We start from the raw sequence: 16,113 nt of genomic DNA, 5'->3' as shown, positions 1-16,113 counted from the left end.
CATGCGCCGCTGGCCCGTCCTCGTCCTGGCGCCGGTGCTCCTCGTGGCGCTGTACCACCTGGCGGCGCGCGACCCCAGCGGGCACTCAACAATAACAAAGTACATGCCCCTCCCCAAGCCGCTACAGCACCCCGAGTCGGTGTGGAGCAGCGCCTTTGGGCCGCTGCCGTTCGACCCCGCAAGCCACCATGTGCTCATTGCCAACCGGCCAGAGTGGCACGAGGAGGTCTGGCTCTGGGCCGCGGGCATGTTTGCGCAGCTCGGCGTCAACCATACCGTGTTTACCGAGTGCGACGGGCGGAACGCGACGAATAGCTGTATTCGGTTCGGGTTGAAGGAGCTGAGCGAGGAGGTGGGGCTGTGGAAGGGGGGTGAGTGCACCGAGCGGAGCGAGGTGCCCGCGAGGCGCTGGCGAGGCATACCATCGAGATCGCTGATCGCTGACGCCCCGCCCCGCGCAGACCTGCACCCCAAATCTGGCCTCTTCGCAGCAGTCAACACGCCCCTCCCGAACGGGCGGTACGCCGACACGATCTTCCTCGCGACCGAGAAGGACGACCTGGCGTGGGCGACCGACCAGCTGCTCGACCTGTGGCATGCGCGTCCGGCGGGGCACAAGTTCCGCGTCGTGGCCGTGTACCATGAGCCCACGGGGGACGTGGAGGAGTATGCCGAGAGGTGGGGGTTGAGTGGGGCGCTGGTGAGTGCGCCGCGAGCGCCGAGCCGCAGGCGAGGCGCGAGGGCGTGGTGTCGGCGAGGACATGCTGACGGACAACAGAGCTTCTTGACGCTATCGCCACAGTGAGTACATGCCTCCCCCGTCGTCCCCCCTGCCCCTTGGCAACGCCGCTCACTCGCACCCCCCACAGCGTCCAAACACACCTCGAAAACAGACTACGCACCAAAGCGGCCTCGGAGGAGGCCGCCTGGCGCGGGATAGAGCACATCCCAGTGCGCACCATCGTGCCCTGGTTCCCCGCGGACGAGGCGCACCTGTACCCAGGCGGCACGGCCCAGCGCGAGGCGCACGCCGTGCCGACGCGCGCGTGCATCAACGGGATGATCAGCCCCAATCGGAGGGCGTATGGGCGCGAGTTTCAGAGGCTGCAGTGGTGGCTGGAGCGTGAGTGTGCCGAGCCGCGCAGCGGCGAGGGCAAGCGTGACGACGGTGTATAGCTGACCCCACGCCAGGCGACGCCTCGCTCTTCGGCTACACCAAGCACACCAACGGCAGCTACGTCCCCGACCCCGCGTCCCCGAACGCGCCATTCAAGCTCCTCATCCTCGGACAGCAGGACACGCGGTACGACCTCCCCGACCCCGGCGCTTTGCGCGCCGCCGTCGAGTTCGTGCACGACTATGATCAGCGCGCGCTGTACGGTATCATGGCGGGCGTGGATGTGCTCATGCTCGCTTGGGACCGGGCTTATCGGTGTAAGTGGCCGCGGCGAGCTGCCGGAGGCAGCGAGCGAGGCGTGGAGCGCTTGGCTCGTGCCACTGGCACTGCCACACCCACATCCACTTGCACTCGCTGACGCTCGTGCTCGTTCCCGCTCGCAGACCTCGACTCCCAAGCCTCGTCCTCCGCCTTCACGACCCTCGAAACCGAGGTCCCCCTCCTCATCACCGACATCATAGCCCACTCGTACACCTTCCTCGACTCGTCCGTGTCCATCGTGCGGCCCAACGCCCTGCCAGAGATGGACGTCATCGGCCTGTTCCGCCTCTTCCCCAACGCGACCGACCCAGCCGTCACGGTAGAGGACCTCACGCGTGCCGTCGCGCACATCTACCTCCCGCCATACCGGCCCGAGATGCATGCCGAGATCGCAGCCATGCTCAAGGCTGGCTGGCGCCGCCCGCGTGCCCAGTGGAGGAAGAAGAAGGCCGAGCTGGAAAGGGCCAACCTCGACGTGCTCCGCGACCTGCTCAGCTCGCCGATTAATCAATGGGACCCAGACTGGCAGGGCGGGAGGGGCTAGGTAAACGGTATAATATATGTACGACACTAGGACACGCATGCATAGCTACGGATTTATGGCCACACACGCGAACAAGACCTTACACACGCACACATGGATACTACCTAAAACGAAATCGCTCGCGACGGCGACGCCGCGCCGTCAATCTGCTTGGATGCAACACCAGTCCACTCCCACGTCTTCCACACGTCACCGTGCACTTCTCGCTCCCGGACCTGGATGTTGGCGTTCTTCTCCACCTCGCCGGCCACCCGGTCCCAGAGGCGCTGACGAGTAGCATGGCCGACGGAAGGGGGAAGCACGACATCGCGCAGCTGCTGCGCTGGAAGGTAGGGCTGCGAGGTGACCACAGGGTCGACGTAGTGCTGGTACTCCTGGTCTTGCAGCCTTTGGAGGACAGTGCCGACCAGCTCGCGTACGCGCTTCGTCTCTTCGCGGCGGGCTTCGGCGCTGCGAATGACGTAGAGGATTCCCACAATGACAAAGGCAGTGGCTGCAGGGTCAGCACAGTTGCGATACGCTGGCCAGCACACTCACAAAGCAGCTGGCTCTTCCACTTGTCAAGAAGGCTCTGGGCCTCGAGCTTGGCGCGGCATGCTAAGGTGAACTCGGCGTGCGACGCCGCGTACCACGAAACGCCGTCAGAGTCAATCGACTCAACGACATCGCCATGCTCGACCAGGTCCTTGATCGCAGCGTCAAAGAGCTCGTCAAAGGCCTCGCGAGACACCTTTTGCTGAAGAGTTAGCGTATATGCACAGTGTGGGGTTAACTCACAATGCGCCTCGCCGCGAACGACTCGCGCAGATCCGCCTCGGCCACGCCATAGATCTCGCCCGCACCCTTGGAGCCCTGGTCGGGGATGCCCTTGCAGATCACATCGCCGCGGTGACGCGACAGCTCGCCGTTGACCTCACGGACAAGAGCACCGATCTGGCGCATACGGGCCGTGTCGGGGCGACACTTCGGGGGGAGGACACGGCTCTTGAGGCCAGGCCAGCCGTCAAAGAGGGGCGCCAGCGGGGAGAGGATGCTCGGAGTAAGGATGTACTCGGGAGCGCACTCCTTCACCTCGCCCTTCTCGCAAGTTGCGTGTGCGGGGCAGGTCGTGCAGGCGGTAGGGCGGGGGAGGAAAGGCAGGAGGGGGAGAGAGCCGACGTCACAACCGAACGGGGGGGTCTGGCCGGGGTTCTCGACCTGCCACTGAGCTCGGCGGCTAACGCAGGCCTGAGCCGAGGCGATGGCCGCCTCGCGCTGCTCGACCACAGAGTTCGTACGCGAGCCAACGTCACAAAAGCCGTTGGAGGACGACGTAATCTTGTAGTTTGTGGCAAGCCCAAGGCTGAGGATCGCCAGCACAAAGACTCCGATGGTCGTCTGGGCCGGTCCAGGAGACGGCTTACGGCGGATGATCGCCTTGCGGGGCGTCCGCACAACAGCCTGTGAGACGTCGACCTCAGGCTCGTCCACGACAGACGACGAGGTGATCTCCGTGAGCTTTTGCTGAACGACACGGTTGTGCTCTTCAGCGATCTCAATGTGCGTCCTGCTGGAAGGTACACGCTGGTCAACGCCGCTGGGGCCGACCTTGCGAAGGATGGACGTCGGCGCGGACGTGGCTGTCCACTCGGAGGGTCGAGGGGCACGACGCTTGGTTTCCCCGAGGCCGAGCGACGACTGTATGTAAGCTATGCTAAAGGCACGTTCAAGCTCACCTTGCGCCTGCGACGCTCGCGGTCGGCGGCTTCCCCACTTCCACTCTGGAACGGGTTGAAGTCGGAGAAGCCAGACTCATCGGCATCAGCGTCCGATCGTCGGCCCTTGCTGATACGACGATCTTGGGCCGGAGCCTCCTCTGGCTCGCTTCTCTCCTCCTTGATCTCGGCCGCCTTAACACTCTTGCGAGGGCGACCGACCTTCCTGGGTGTGGGGGCGACGGGCGCCTCCTGCACCTCGGGCTCAGCCTTGGCCTGGCGCTTGGACGGCGACGCAAGGTGGACCGGGATCTCCGGGACGGGGGGTGCGAGCGAGTCGCTCGCGGTCGACACGGAGGGGCGCTCGCTCTTTCTACGAGAGCTGGAGGACGGTGGTGCCGGAGACGACGGGGTGACACCAGACACGGACCGCTGGGCGCGCTGTCTCGCAGGCGATACGGGAATGTCCACGATCGGCTCCTTCACGACACGCTTCTTTGTCGACGCGGGCGCCGAGGGAGGGGCAGGCGCGAGGAACGGAGAGGGGATCTGGGGGACGGGCGGCGCGTCAACCACCGGGGCCGCCGCGGGGGCCTCGACCGTCTTCCTCGGCCTTCCCCTGGGCCTCTTGGCGGGCGGTGCCGGCTCGACATCAGCCTCAGCCTCCGTTTCGGCGGCGGCGGGCTCTGGTGCGGGCTCAGAGACCTTCTTCGGCTTCCGGCCGCGTTTCACGCCAGTGCTCGGCGGAGTGACGACCGGCCGCTCGTCGCCAGTCTCAGAGGAGACGGCAACAATACCGTGCGCCGATGGGCGCACTCGCGAGTCGGCGGCGAGGATGCTGCCGGCGCGAGGGAGGAGCTGAGTCGTAAACAACTCGACGAGGTCGGCCTTCTTGGCGTTGCTCGCGTATCGAATACTGTGCTCGAGCAAGATGGATCTGGGAGGTGTTAGGCGCTGCATAAAAAATCACAAGGGCTCTCGCAACCCCGTAGATGAGGTACTTACCGAAGTTGGGCGACCTGTTAGAGGAAATAAATTAGATGGAGTGACGAGAGCAGCGTCAGCGTGACACGGGTGGCCAAGTAACCAAGGGTGGCTGCTGCGTACCTTTAGCGTCGAGGCCTGGAAGCCGGGTGCGAGGTATACATCTCGCGAGGGGGGTGCCGAGGACATATTGTAGGCCCCTACTGCTGTAATGTTAGTATAAAAAGGAGTGGATGGATGCTGAATGGCAAAGTGACGATGTGAAGAAGCAAAGTGTCGTCGTGTTTGTGTGAGATGCGCCGCTTTGTTTGTGCGTGCGTTGGAAGGGAAGGAAAGGCAGGGGGACGCTAGCGAAATGATGGTGCGAAATTGCTTCCGTTAAAATCCGGCCAGTCGCATCGTCCACCTCCACAATCGACGACCACCGTCAACCGCGACGGCGCGAATTGTTGTTGACGACAGACCTTCCTCCACTTGTCTCATCTCGTCGACCACGCCATGCCACCAAACGCAAGAGCTGGGCCATCACGCCTACCAGATAGAGTCGAACCACAAGGCCCTCTAGGCATCAGCTTCAAGGGTGGGTAACTTTCTTCAGCACTCGTTCTGACCCACCAGAAACGGTCGACACCCTTGCCTCGTTCCGTGCGTCATAACCCTTGCCTCACAGCTGACCCCAGTCGAGGTCGTAATCCACACCATTCTCTGCATTCGCCAAGTATACCCGCCCACAACGTTCACCAGGCGCCGCGCACACGGTGTGGCAGTGTACCAATCACGGCACCCAGCAGTACGCGACTATGTCTCCAAAGTCGTCGCTGCGATCCGGGACGAGATGGACAAGGGGACCGCGAGGCGCGTGACCGTCGTGATTAAGACCACGACGACGGGGCTGCCGCTTGAACGGTTCATCATTGACGTTGGATATATGCCGCTTGAGGGGATGGAGGGGCCAGGGAGGGAAGCGAAGTGAGTTGAGCTGCCTCGTCATGTCTCCCAGCTGTTGAAGCTCACGCAACCCAGAATCATGAACGCTCCGACTTCAGAGGACCTCTCACTCCGCCTTCGCGCGTTCCTCATCCGCCTCGCTGCGCTTGACGGTCAGCTGTTAGACAACCCAGGTTAGCTACAAGTACGACCATGTCGATGGAGCTGACATCGCAGATGACACAACATGGGCAATAATTGTCGAGACGAACGACAATGTCGAGCCAGGCGCGGCAGAAGGGGTGGGTGTTGTTACCTCACTTTGGCCTCGATGTCCAGCTTCTCGATATAGATTCTAGCTGACACCACAGGCCCAAACGCCATGGGTTCCTGCACTCGCCGCTGACACACTCGCGACCAACTCGGCAATAACACCACACCACGAGCCGCTGCTCAGCGTCCGGGCCGTCGAGACAGGCGTCATTGACGTGAGTACAGAGTGCTCGCGCTGGCTGTTAAGCTCCGTTGCTGACAGCCACCACAGCTCCGGATGATGGTGCAAGAGTGCGCAGCTAAGACTGGGGTCGACCACCTGGACATCTAACCCCTGGTTCCAGAACAATATAATGACATAATGACATGTACCATAGCTGTACTACAGATCCCAGGACGCGATGAACATGTTGGAGAAGCTCCACGCACCGTGGCTCCGCAGACTCTGGGCGTACTCCTCCGACGTGATGCCTCGCCCATCGCGTCCACTGAGCGAGGTGAGGACCACCACAGTGACCTTCTGCCCCCGCCCTCGTGCGAGCTCGTCGATGGAGACGTCGAGCCACCACCACCCGCCGCCATGCTCCATGGGCATGAGCACCTCCTTGCCTTTCCGCCAAGGCATGTACAGCATGAACAGGTATTCTGGGCCCTTTCCGTTCGTCGCCGCGTTCCAGTGCGGGCACACGGTCGTCATCTGGAACCGCACGCTCGGCGGGTCGGACGCGACGAGCGGGATGGGGCTGATGCTCGGCTCGATGCTCCACTGGTTGATCCCCTCCTCGTGCGCGGTGCTCGTGACGATCGGACGCGCGAAACCGCCGTTTGAGCCGACGACATACTCCTCCCAGCTCGGCGGGTTGGGCACGTAGAACTGGCCTGGGTCCTTGGGGAAATGCGTTCTTCCAAAGTCATCGTTGAGCATCGAGAAGTGGATCGGGTTAAAGTGCGCGTCGTACGTCTGGGCCGCGAGATCGATATTCCCCGCACCCCAGCACGCGTCGACGAGCTTCCACCCCCCTTCGATACGGACCGCGTTCCACGCATGGTTCGAGTCCATCCGCGGGATCGGCTCGCCCTGCACCCAGTCCTTGATGCCGGCGCCCTTGCCGTGTCCGCTGACGACAACGCACTCGAGCCCTGCGCGCTGCGCAATGGCGGCAAACGTGTCCGCGTAGCCCTGGCACACAGCCATACCGGTGCGGATCGTCTCCTCGGGGCTCATGCCTCTCAGGTTACCCGAGCAGAACATCGCAACGTCGTATGCGACGTTGTAGTGGAACCACGTGAAGATGGCTCGCGCCTTGTCTGTCGCAGAAGGGAACGGGTCGCACAGCGCTTCGGCGAGATATCCGACCGCGTCGTGCGCAGGGAGACTCGCACGCGGGTACGACGCCGCATAGTGGTCCGGCTGGGAGAAGTCGCGGCAGACGAGGCAGTCTGGCGGGTCGGGGTGGTGGCCGGCGTAGAACTGGGCCGCAGGCTTCGGCTTGGACGTGGGGCGAGAGGCGAGCGGCACAGGTGGAGGTGCGCCGCGGTCGTTGACTGGCGGTGTTGAGGGCACCTCGTCTGGAGTGAGCTCCTGCGGGGGCCACTGGAGCTTTCGTGGCGGGGCTGGCGACGCGGGCTTCGGTGAGGACGGCAATGTCGGCTTGGCTGACGATGGCAGCCCCGGCTTGGCCGAAGACGGCAGCGCAGGCTTCGGTGCAGACGGTAGTGCGGGCTTTGACGACGTCGGCAGCGGCGGCTTGGAGGTGGTCGGTAATGGTGGCTTGGAAGGCAGGGGCGGCACCGCGCGAGCAACGGGCTCGATCGACGGCCGGCGAGCAGGCAGCCCCGGGGCGGCGTGATGTGGGTCCACCGACGGCCGGCGGGGCGGGAGCTTGGGCGTGTTGTCTGACGGTTTGCGTGGGGGAAGACCCGGCCGGTGTGCCTCCGGCTCGATCGATGGACGGCGGGGAGGTAAGCTTGGAGTTGCGTCAGAGCCACGGTGGGGAAGCAGGGGCGGCGCTCGCGGGGGGCTTGTCGGCGTGTCGTGTTCCGCTGATGTCGACGACGACGTCCGCCGTACAGGCGGCGCCATCTCCTTGTGGTAGCTGTACGTTGGGGCTGGCTTCTCCGGCCGCTTGGGAAAGACCTTGGGGGCCGTCGGGCGCTTGAGGCGGTCGAGCTGCTTCTCGTCGCGTGCAGTGTGGGTCGGGGGCGGGGCGACAGAGCCGTTGGTCTTTGGGGGCGGTAACCCGCGCTTGGCGATGTACTGCGGGAGCTCGGCGGCGTCGTCGCCATTGTGCAGCTCCTCGTGGTGGTGGGGCCTTGGAGCGGGCGGTGCAGGCTTGGACGCTGGGACCAGCGGTGAGGGCCGTGCCTTTGGTGCTAGCGGAGCCGGTGCTGGCACGGGCGCTGCACCCCCCGCGCCGAGGTTGAGCGCCGCGATGCGGTCCTTGAGGCTCTTGAACTGCGGCTCTTCGTCTTCGGCCATGGTGTGGGGGGAGGCAACAATCACAAGTTGAGAAGAGGGTATTTATGCGCGGGGTGGTGGTGGTGGGGTGGTCATGCGCTCGTGCGCTCCTCGGCTGCTGTTGTCAAGGTACGCGCCGATGAAACGCGGGGCCGGGGCGGACTTGGTCTGGGCACACTGCTAGCGCCGAGTGGATGTCGAGATGGAGTCGGGCCCTCCTTTGATGCTTCTACTTGTATTATTGTTAAAGTCAACTTGTGCATAATGCCAAGCGATGCCAGTCGGTCCCGTGCTGCGTGCGGTGTTGTCGGGCAGGGGACCATGCTGCGGTGTATCGGGCCAAGTTGTGCCGACTAGTGCGTGGTTTGCTCTGATCTAATCTCGCGAGATGGCTTGGCCTTGTTGACACTGCTTCAAGGGTTAATCAGGGTAATTGGGAATTGCTCCGCTCTCCGAAACGGCCACGTGTCATTACAAACACTTTTCTAATCCATTTAGAAAATGCGTCAGAAGCGATGACGCACAGCCGCGAGCCGCGCGCCGCGCCAGTGTCGTGCGTCAGTCTCCCTGCTCGCCGTCACTCCCACAGACATCGTGACATTGTCTTCGACTCTTCTTGCCACCATCCACTCAACAACCACCGCAATGTCAACATCTCCCAAGCCGACATCGCCAACAAGCCCCAAGGTTACCGAGCCGGTGGCGAGCCCCACGGCGCCCGTGACAGAGGCCACGGCCGACCTACTCGCCGAAGCCACCGCCGACACGGTTGCCAAGCCAGCCGACACGACGACGACGCCTGCTGCTGCTCCTGCTGCTCCAGCCGCCGCCCCGCCGGCCCCGGCCCACGCCAACCCCAAGGTCAACGAGCTCGCTGTCATGTTCCCAACCGTCGACACGGGCGTCATCGAGATGGTACTCGAGAGCGTTGGCGGCAGCCAGGACCGCGCCATCGAGAGCCTGCTGCAGATGACCGACCCCGAGTTCAAGCCTGACACGTCGGCCCAACCTGTCTCGGAGGACCATGTGAGTGCTGCCACAGCGAGAGAGCGTGCCGCGAGAGAGCGCATCGAGGTCTGGGATGCGCAGCACTCGACAGGAGGGTGGCAAGAGTCGCTACTTGCAAGCACCAAGGCTGTGGGCGAGCAAGTCGGCAAGTATTGGCGCGGGGGTGACTCTGGGCACGCGGTGAACGCCAGTCGGGCCACTCGCGCCTTCCAGACCCCGTGGATCTATCAGGTGCGAGGATGGACGAAGACGCGGTGCGGTGGGACGCGGATGCGTACTGGCAGCGGGTATGGCAGTGTCCAATCTTCTGCGCCTGTGCGCACTCTGCATGCACCTCGCACCGCTCATGAATGACGACATGGCTTGGTTGTGGCGGTCTGTACTTTGCGCACGAGGCTGACAACCGTAGCCGCAGGTCGACCTCGACGAGGAGTTTGCGCGCGCTCTGCACTTGCAGGACCAGGAGGATGACGCCCGCCGGCGCGCGGCGCGTGCTCCTCGCGGCCACCCGGGCGACCGCACGCAGCAGCAGAGCCAGATCCCCGAGGTCCTGCCGTACCAGCCGCGCGTCCGTCGCGCTCGCCCTCCTGGACCAGACCCGTACGCGACGAGCACGCAGGTGGACCACCTCCAGCAGCGCTACGATGCGTCGAGCGGCCCCATCCCTGGCGGCCAGCAGCCTGGTGCCGTCGCGTTCGAGGAGAAGCTGAACCACTTTGCTGAGAGTGAGTAGGGTCCGGTGGATGTGGCTGACCATGCAGCCGGCAAGGCGACTGTCTCGTCGTTCTTCAACAAGGCAAAGGCACGATACAACGAGTTCCAGCAGACGCGCGAGGAGAACCGCGTTTCCCAGCAGGAGGCTGCGGCTGGTTGGAACAACCACGCAAGTGTCGATCTCCCCCAGCAGGGCTACGGACAGCAGCAGCAGTATGGCTACGCTGCTCCCTCGGGTCCTCCTCCTACCGGCGAGCGTCCTGGGTGAGTGGAAGTGGGGTTGCCAAAGCTGACAGTTTAGTGCCAACCAGCGCACCATCTCGCAGTCGTCGGGCAGCACGGGTGGCTCGGCCGCTCCCGTTGCCAGCGCTCCCCGCAGCAGCTCGAGACGCTGGTCGCCGACCGACACGTATGACGACGACGCGGTGCCGCTCAGCCAGGGCAACACCATCAATGTTGGCGGAAGGCAGTCACCCGCTGCTGGTGGTGCCACGAGCCCGGACAGAGGTGCCGCCGGCAAGATTGATCTTGGTGGGTTACTAGTCTCCGTGCGACACTAACCCCTCCAGCCAAGCTCGGATTCCTGCCCAAGAAGCGCGTCGACCTCTCGACGCTGGACAAGGACCCCAACCCCAGCCTCCAGAACGCCACGTCGCCCGCGTCGCCGCCCGCGACTGGCAAGAGCCTGGTGGAGAAGATCCCCAAGACGCCGACGGAGGAGGTGAGCCCGCACCAGCTGGGCGACGACGACGATGACGACGAGGAGCTCGAGTATACCAAGTGAGTGGGCAAGGTGTGGGCACCAGCTGACTCGCCTAGGAACCCGTTTGACGAGAAGTAATGGGAGTGGAGCGGCCCGTTTGCGTGTGATGATGGTTCTAGTAGAGACGCGTTATTGGTGCGGGGGAGCTGGGCGGCGTTGCCGGTGCTCTGGTGACTGACGGACGACGACACGGGAACTGACTCTCTGCACGACTGGCACCGCCACGCATGGATGCTGCACGTCCCGTTCACTTGAATGTGGTCATTCCAGGAACGCGAGGAACCATGTTGGCGTCGTGAATGGTACACGCCCAAGCGACCAAGCTAGCCAAGCTCTCATCCAGTTCCTCTCGGTTCCTGCGCGTGCCAAATGGGGACAGGCTAAGAGCATCACGTGAAGGCTGTCTCGGGTGGTGGCGATCTGGTGAAAACTGATCAAAGTGTGGGCGAGGTGGTGGGAGGTGTTGGGTGGCGACGGCGGCGCGGTGGTCGCAACGCAGGGCACGGCGCCAGTGCGCGCGCTATGCATGGCGAGCAACGAACACATACCGGCATGCTCTCGATCCAACCATGCATGCTGGTGTGCCCGCCACTACGGTCACTACCACTTTGAGCCGTGGTGCGCTGGGTCGCGTTTCAGTCGGTACCTGGCCCGAGGGCCAGGCCAGACTAACCCCGGGTCGATCTGTCTCGACTTGACGACGGCGAGTGTCCGACGGATAATGTTTGTGCATGTGTGCCGGCGTCGGGGTGTATATAAGAGGGCGTGTAGCGGCGCAGCGCATGACGAACGCCCACTCACCCACTCACCACGATGGCAGACGCCGCAGAGCCAGAGCCAGAGTTCAAGAGCCTCAAAGAACGTATCGCGGCCCTGCGCCTCGCGGACGGCCTCGCGCCGCCCAAGCCTGCCGCCGCGGGCGACGTGCGCAAAAGGCGTCAGGCGAGCATCGACGGCGGGGTGGCGGCCGAGTCATGCGCCGAAGCTCCAGCGCCACCAAGAATCCGGCCACCGGTCCCCCTGCCCACGCCAGACTCCGACACGCCGCCGCCCCTCCCCCGCCGCCGATCGTCCGCGACCCCAATCAGCCCGTATGGCGCGCCGACACGCACCGTGCCCCCTACGCCGGAGGCTGAGGACCCGCCGCCACTCCCCCACCGCTCCTCAGCCACGCCGGCACGCGGCATCCCCCCCACACCGGAGGAACAGCCGCCACCACTACCCGCCCGCCGGGCGTCCCAGGCGCCCACGCTGCCCTCGCCAGCGGAGGAGGAAACGCCACCACCGCTGCCGGCCAGCCGGCCATCACGAGCGGACGACGACGACGACGACAACGATGACACGCCCCCGCCACTGCCGTCACGAGCGAGGCGTCCCTCGGCGCCGACGCCAACGAGCCCCTCCGCACCGACACGCGCGATTCCCCCGCCACCCGATGCAGCCCACGCACCGAGGCGCAGCCAGTCGATGGACGCCGGCGCGCCGACGCGGCCCATCCCTCCACCGCCGGCAGACGACACACCACCAGCCTTGCCGGGCAGGCCGCGCCCGCCCCTGCCTGCGCGGGCCAACACGACCGGCTCGGCGGCGCCGCAACGCGCCATACCCCCACCGCCTGAGGACGACGATGCGCCGCCACCCCCGCCACGACTCCCGCCCCGCTCGCCTACCAGCCCGGTGTCTCGCGCGCCGACGCGCGCGCTCCCCCCGCCTGTGGAGGAGCCCGACGAGGAGGAGGAGGTGGGGGACATGCCCGCGCCGAGGGTGGCGCGGCCGCCACTGCCGACCTTTGCGAGGCCGCCTCTCCCGACGTCTGCGAAACCCCAGCCCACGGTGCGGCCGTCCCAGGCGACAACTGCACCGCCGGCCGTGCCGATGTGGAACCGGCCCAAGATGGCGACGCTTCCCCCCTCACCAGCGACGACAACGCACTCAATGTCCCCGCCTCTCCCCCCCGCCTCCCCCGACTGCCTCCAGTGCCGCGACTTTTCGGCCGCCGACGCCGTCGGCGGCATGTACCCGCGCGACACGCTGCCCCGCTCCGACCCAATCGGCTTCCTCGCGCACCACCTGTGCTCCCCGTTCCCCTCAGCGACGGACAAGGCGCGCGCAATCTTCACCTGGTTCCACCATAACATGGACTATGACGTCGCGTCGTTTGTCGGCCACCTCGGCGGCGTGGCCATTGCCCCATCAACCCCCGCCGAGTCCATCCTGTCCGGGGTGGGCGTGTGCGCGGGCTATGCGGGCTCGTATGCCGCCATCGCGACCGCCGCGGGGCTCGAGTGCACCGTCGTGAACGGGCACGGCAAAGGCGTCGGATACCACGACTGGCAGGCCGGCGAGCCCGTGCCCGCGTACGACATGAACCACGCGTGGAACGCCGTGCGGGTCGACGGCGGCGAGTGGAAGCTCGTCGACGCGTGCTGGGGCGCAGGTTACGTCGACATGGCGGCGCAGGTGTACCACCGCAAGTTCAAGCCTGAGATGTTTACGCGCCCCAACGACCAGTTTGGCTGGGCGCATTTCCCCGAGAAGCCGGCGCACGCATACCGCGAAGACGGCGCCAGCCTCACGTGGGACGAGTATATTGCCGGCCCGGGGCGCGGCGTGCCGCTCGCCCAGTGCTTCGGGGAGAAGGAGGGCATCGACCCGTTCAGCCTCACGCCGGGGCGGTACATCGCCGCTGGCTCGGACGCCGTCGTGCGCCTCCAGTTTTCGAAAGTCTGCGCGCACTGGAACAGCGAGGTGCACGGCCCGGACGGCGGGCGCGCCCCGCCGCTGGTGATCATGCCGCTGTGCGACCCGGCCGAGTTTGTGCCCTTCCACCACTCGCCGGACGGGTGCTGGTGGTGGCTGGACGTCGAGGCCCGGCGGCTGGGTAAACCGGGCGACCGCGCGCTCGTCGCCGTCCTCAAGACGCTCGGGGACAAGTCCGGGCGCGGGGTGAGCGCCGACGAGTTCCTGCGCCTCCACCGCCGCGTCGGAGTGTCGTTTGACACGGTCGCCGTGTGGGAACTCGTGTAGAAGGAATGGACAGTGCCATCATGCGCATGTATAATGAATTTAACGACGACGTGTTTAGAACACGACATGCTAAACTGAGACAAGGTGCGGCCCGAAGCAGCCACAAAAAGGCTTCGAACGCGTCGGCGAGTCCCGCCATGCCACGCTGAAACGCCACCTCGCCGCCACCCAACCTCGCTCGCGCCTCATGTCTCGCACCCACCGATCTTCGCACCCGCCGCGACCAACCAAGCAGCAACAAAACGTACAGCTCTTCGCTGCACTGCTACGACAACGACATGATTCGAACATGTGCTCCCGAAGGAAGTTGATTTCGAGTCAACCGCGTTAACCACTCCGCCACGTTGCCAGTCGCACGTTTCCAGCTCAGCTGCGTCGCAGGTGAGTGAGTTGGTCGGTGCAGTACTCCCTCGCTCGCTCGCTCGCTGCCGCGTCTGCCGTGCTGCATGTACCGCCCCGGCATTGCCGCGGTTCGCAGCTTGCTCCGGTGGAAGATGAACGGGTGTGGTGCCTCCGAAACATTGAATGGGGGGTTGGTTAGGTTGGAGCCGAGCCCTGCGCGCCCTGCCTGCACCCGCCGAAGCTCCGAGGTGGCGGCCCCTCCCGCATCGCCGAATTCCGGCCACGGCCAATATCTCTCTACCTATGAGTAGGGCTACAATATGGGGAGCGGATTCGTAGTACATACATGGGCCGCGAGCTAGCTAGCCAGCCGGCGGCGACACGGTCATCTGGGGTTGGTTCGTTCTCTGGGGCGCTGGCGCTGGCTCCGTTGTCGGCGCCCCGCACCTCTCTCTGTACTTGTTCACGAGCCAGTGCTCGCCGACGGGTGGAGCAGGCTCAGCTGGCGGTTCCAGCACATGGGGCAGGTGGACAGCAGCCCGCACAGGGGGCAGGCGAACTGCGCTGGCGCGGATGTCGACGGGGTCGAATCAGGCGTGCTGAAGAACGAGGGCATGTCCATTGCGCTGCGTCGAGTCAGCATTGACGGACGCTCTCAGCCGCGACCCACTTGCTCGGCGCTGGCGGCGGCAGCGCGTGCACGCTCGCGACGGCCATGGCGTCGGATGGCGGCAGCGGCGGTTGGGGGGACAGCGGCAGCGGCAGCGGCGGGTACAGCACGGCCCAGCAGCTCATGCGATGCGACAGTCTCAGCGTGCGTGGTGTATGGCACTAGTAGACTTGAGACTTGTTTTGCGGTGAGTGAGTGGGTGGGTCGGTGGGTCGGTGCGGCGACCTTGTTCTGCTGCTGGCTTATCTATCAAGAGTGCGCCTTGATCAAGCTTGCCTCAATCAGGGTGCAGGGTGCTGTGCCGCTGCTGGCTGGGTGGCCGCCCGCAGTCGCAAGGCAAGGCAGGGCAAGGGAGGCAAGGGAGTGCGTGGCCAAAGTATCCGCAGCACAAGTGCCCGCAGACTCGTTTCGGGCGGTCGCAAGGGGGCAGTAGTCGGTCGCTCGTGATGGCCGTGTTTTGCATTTTCCGTGGGATTGAGGGGGCCTCGAGACGTTGCCTGCCTGGCTGGGTGAGTGGCGGCTGCCGCCGTCGCCGCGCCGCGCGCAGTGGATGGTGGGTCTGGTTGTTTGTGGAGCTGCCGCCTTGAAGCAACCAAGGCAAGCAACGAGGCTAAGTAGGGCTGATTCTCGGGGGGACAAGGGGGTGGGACGTGGGAGGCGATTTGGTGGCCGTCGGGGGAGGGGAGGAGGAGCGGTGATGCCGCCCGGAATGCCCGGGACGCGTGCGCTGCGCTACCTGCGCGGCTGCCCGTGTTTGGGGTAGTGGCGCTGGAGCGGCGCGGCACGCTCGTCGCAGTGGCCGTGCACTGAGAGCATCATGCATGTTGCGCCACGCCGCGGGCCAACCAAGATGCGCAAGATGGACGGAGTGTGGGGTGGAGTGGCTGCGCCGAGGAACCGGCAGAAGCGGCGGCGGCGGCGTCCCTCGACGACCGGCAACAGTCGGCGGCATCAGCACACAGCTTACGTCATGCCGCCAGTAGCAGTCTGCTGACACTTCGAGATGGTCTGGACATCCGAGACCCGAGCTAGCGAGCGGCGCAGGAACGGGGTGGTGGGTGGGTTGTGGTGCGCGTAATCGTCGGCGTCGACGAGCAGCAGCGAACGAGCGAGCGAGAGAGCAAGCAACCACTACGCCACTAGGACCGACTGACAGGATCCGACACCACTGCCCACCTGTTGTTGTTCAGGCGAGATTAAACCGCCTGATCCGCCTGAAATCACTGTCGTCGTCATATCAAAACCCTGGACGCCGCCGCCAACGCCGCTTT

At 65.0% G+C, this 16,113-nt stretch overlaps 7 protein-coding genes and 1 non-coding gene across 8 annotated transcripts; 4 read left to right on the top strand and 4 right to left on the bottom strand.

Moving 5' to 3' along the window:
- Window position 1: 1 nt before the first annotated feature.
- On the top strand, window positions 2–2,042 carry LOC62_03G004284 (uncharacterized protein; the record flags this gene model as incomplete). The annotated part of the gene is made up of 6 exons (XM_062770806.1): window positions 2–371; window positions 462–700; window positions 779–801; window positions 870–1,123; window positions 1,192–1,434; window positions 1,561–2,042. The coding sequence occupies 6 exons, from the start codon at window positions 2–4 to the stop codon at window positions 1,980–1,982; spliced, it is 1,551 nt and encodes a 516-aa protein (XP_062626790.1). The 3' UTR covers window positions 1,983–2,042.
- SRC1 (Inner nuclear membrane protein SRC1) lies at window positions 2,038–4,924 on the bottom strand. Its single transcript, XM_062770805.1, has 5 exons — window positions 4,784–4,924; window positions 3,698–4,630; window positions 2,760–3,659; window positions 2,520–2,718; window positions 2,038–2,475 (listed from the first exon to the last, which is right to left on the bottom strand). Exons 1-5 carry the CDS (start codon window positions 4,847–4,849, stop codon window positions 2,087–2,089), a joined length of 2,487 nt encoding a protein of 828 aa, XP_062626789.1. The 5' UTR covers window positions 4,850–4,924; the 3' UTR covers window positions 2,038–2,086.
- Window positions 4,925–5,158: 234 nt separating this feature from the next.
- On the top strand, window positions 5,159–6,191 carry Mad2l2 (Mitotic spindle assembly checkpoint protein MAD2B; the record flags this gene model as incomplete). The annotated part of the gene is made up of 7 exons (XM_062770804.1): window positions 5,159–5,240; window positions 5,279–5,305; window positions 5,341–5,629; window positions 5,684–5,781; window positions 5,825–5,889; window positions 5,959–6,075; window positions 6,132–6,191. The coding sequence occupies 7 exons, from the start codon at window positions 5,159–5,161 to the stop codon at window positions 6,189–6,191; spliced, it is 738 nt and encodes a 245-aa protein (XP_062626788.1).
- Window positions 6,192–6,242: 51 nt separating this feature from the next.
- KY (Kyphoscoliosis peptidase) lies at window positions 6,243–8,339 on the bottom strand (the record flags this gene model as incomplete). The annotated part of the gene is made up of 1 exon (XM_062770803.1): window positions 6,243–8,339. One exon carries the CDS (start codon window positions 8,337–8,339, stop codon window positions 6,243–6,245), a length of 2,097 nt encoding a protein of 698 aa, XP_062626787.1.
- A 602-nt stretch (window positions 8,340–8,941) lies between these two features.
- Window positions 8,942–10,949, top strand: LOC62_03G004280 (uncharacterized protein). Its single transcript, XM_062770802.1, has 6 exons — window positions 8,942–9,344; window positions 9,736–10,051; window positions 10,088–10,304; window positions 10,342–10,571; window positions 10,610–10,820; window positions 10,860–10,949. The coding sequence occupies exons 1-6, from the start codon at window positions 8,964–8,966 to the stop codon at window positions 10,879–10,881; spliced, it is 1,377 nt and encodes a 458-aa protein (XP_062626786.1). The 5' UTR covers window positions 8,942–8,963; the 3' UTR covers window positions 10,882–10,949.
- A 1,789-nt stretch (window positions 10,950–12,738) lies between these two features.
- Window positions 12,739–13,830, top strand: Ky (Kyphoscoliosis peptidase; the record flags this gene model as incomplete). Its single annotated transcript, XM_062770801.1, has 1 exon — window positions 12,739–13,830. The coding sequence occupies one exon, from the start codon at window positions 12,739–12,741 to the stop codon at window positions 13,828–13,830; it is 1,092 nt and encodes a 363-aa protein (XP_062626785.1).
- A 268-nt stretch (window positions 13,831–14,098) lies between these two features.
- Window positions 14,099–14,179, bottom strand: LOC62_03G004278. The gene has a single exon. It is a non-coding gene; the product is annotated as a tRNA-Ser (tRNA).
- Window positions 14,180–14,635: 456 nt separating this feature from the next.
- LOC62_03G004277 (uncharacterized protein) lies at window positions 14,636–15,048 on the bottom strand (the record flags this gene model as incomplete). The annotated part of the gene is made up of 2 exons (XM_062770800.1): window positions 14,843–15,048; window positions 14,636–14,798 (listed from the first exon to the last, which is right to left on the bottom strand). Exons 1-2 carry the CDS (start codon window positions 14,965–14,967, stop codon window positions 14,636–14,638), a joined length of 288 nt encoding a protein of 95 aa, XP_062626784.1. The 5' UTR covers window positions 14,968–15,048.
- Between the last annotated feature and the right edge of the window lie 1,065 nt (window positions 15,049–16,113).

This window comes from Vanrija pseudolonga, chromosome 3, assembly GCF_020906515.1.
Source record: "Vanrija pseudolonga chromosome 3, complete sequence".
NCBI classification, from domain to species: Eukaryota; Fungi; Basidiomycota; class Tremellomycetes; order Trichosporonales; family Trichosporonaceae; genus Vanrija; species Vanrija pseudolonga.
The sequence above is the reverse complement of the archived record's forward strand: the minus strand, read 5'-3'. Positions and strand labels throughout refer to the sequence as shown.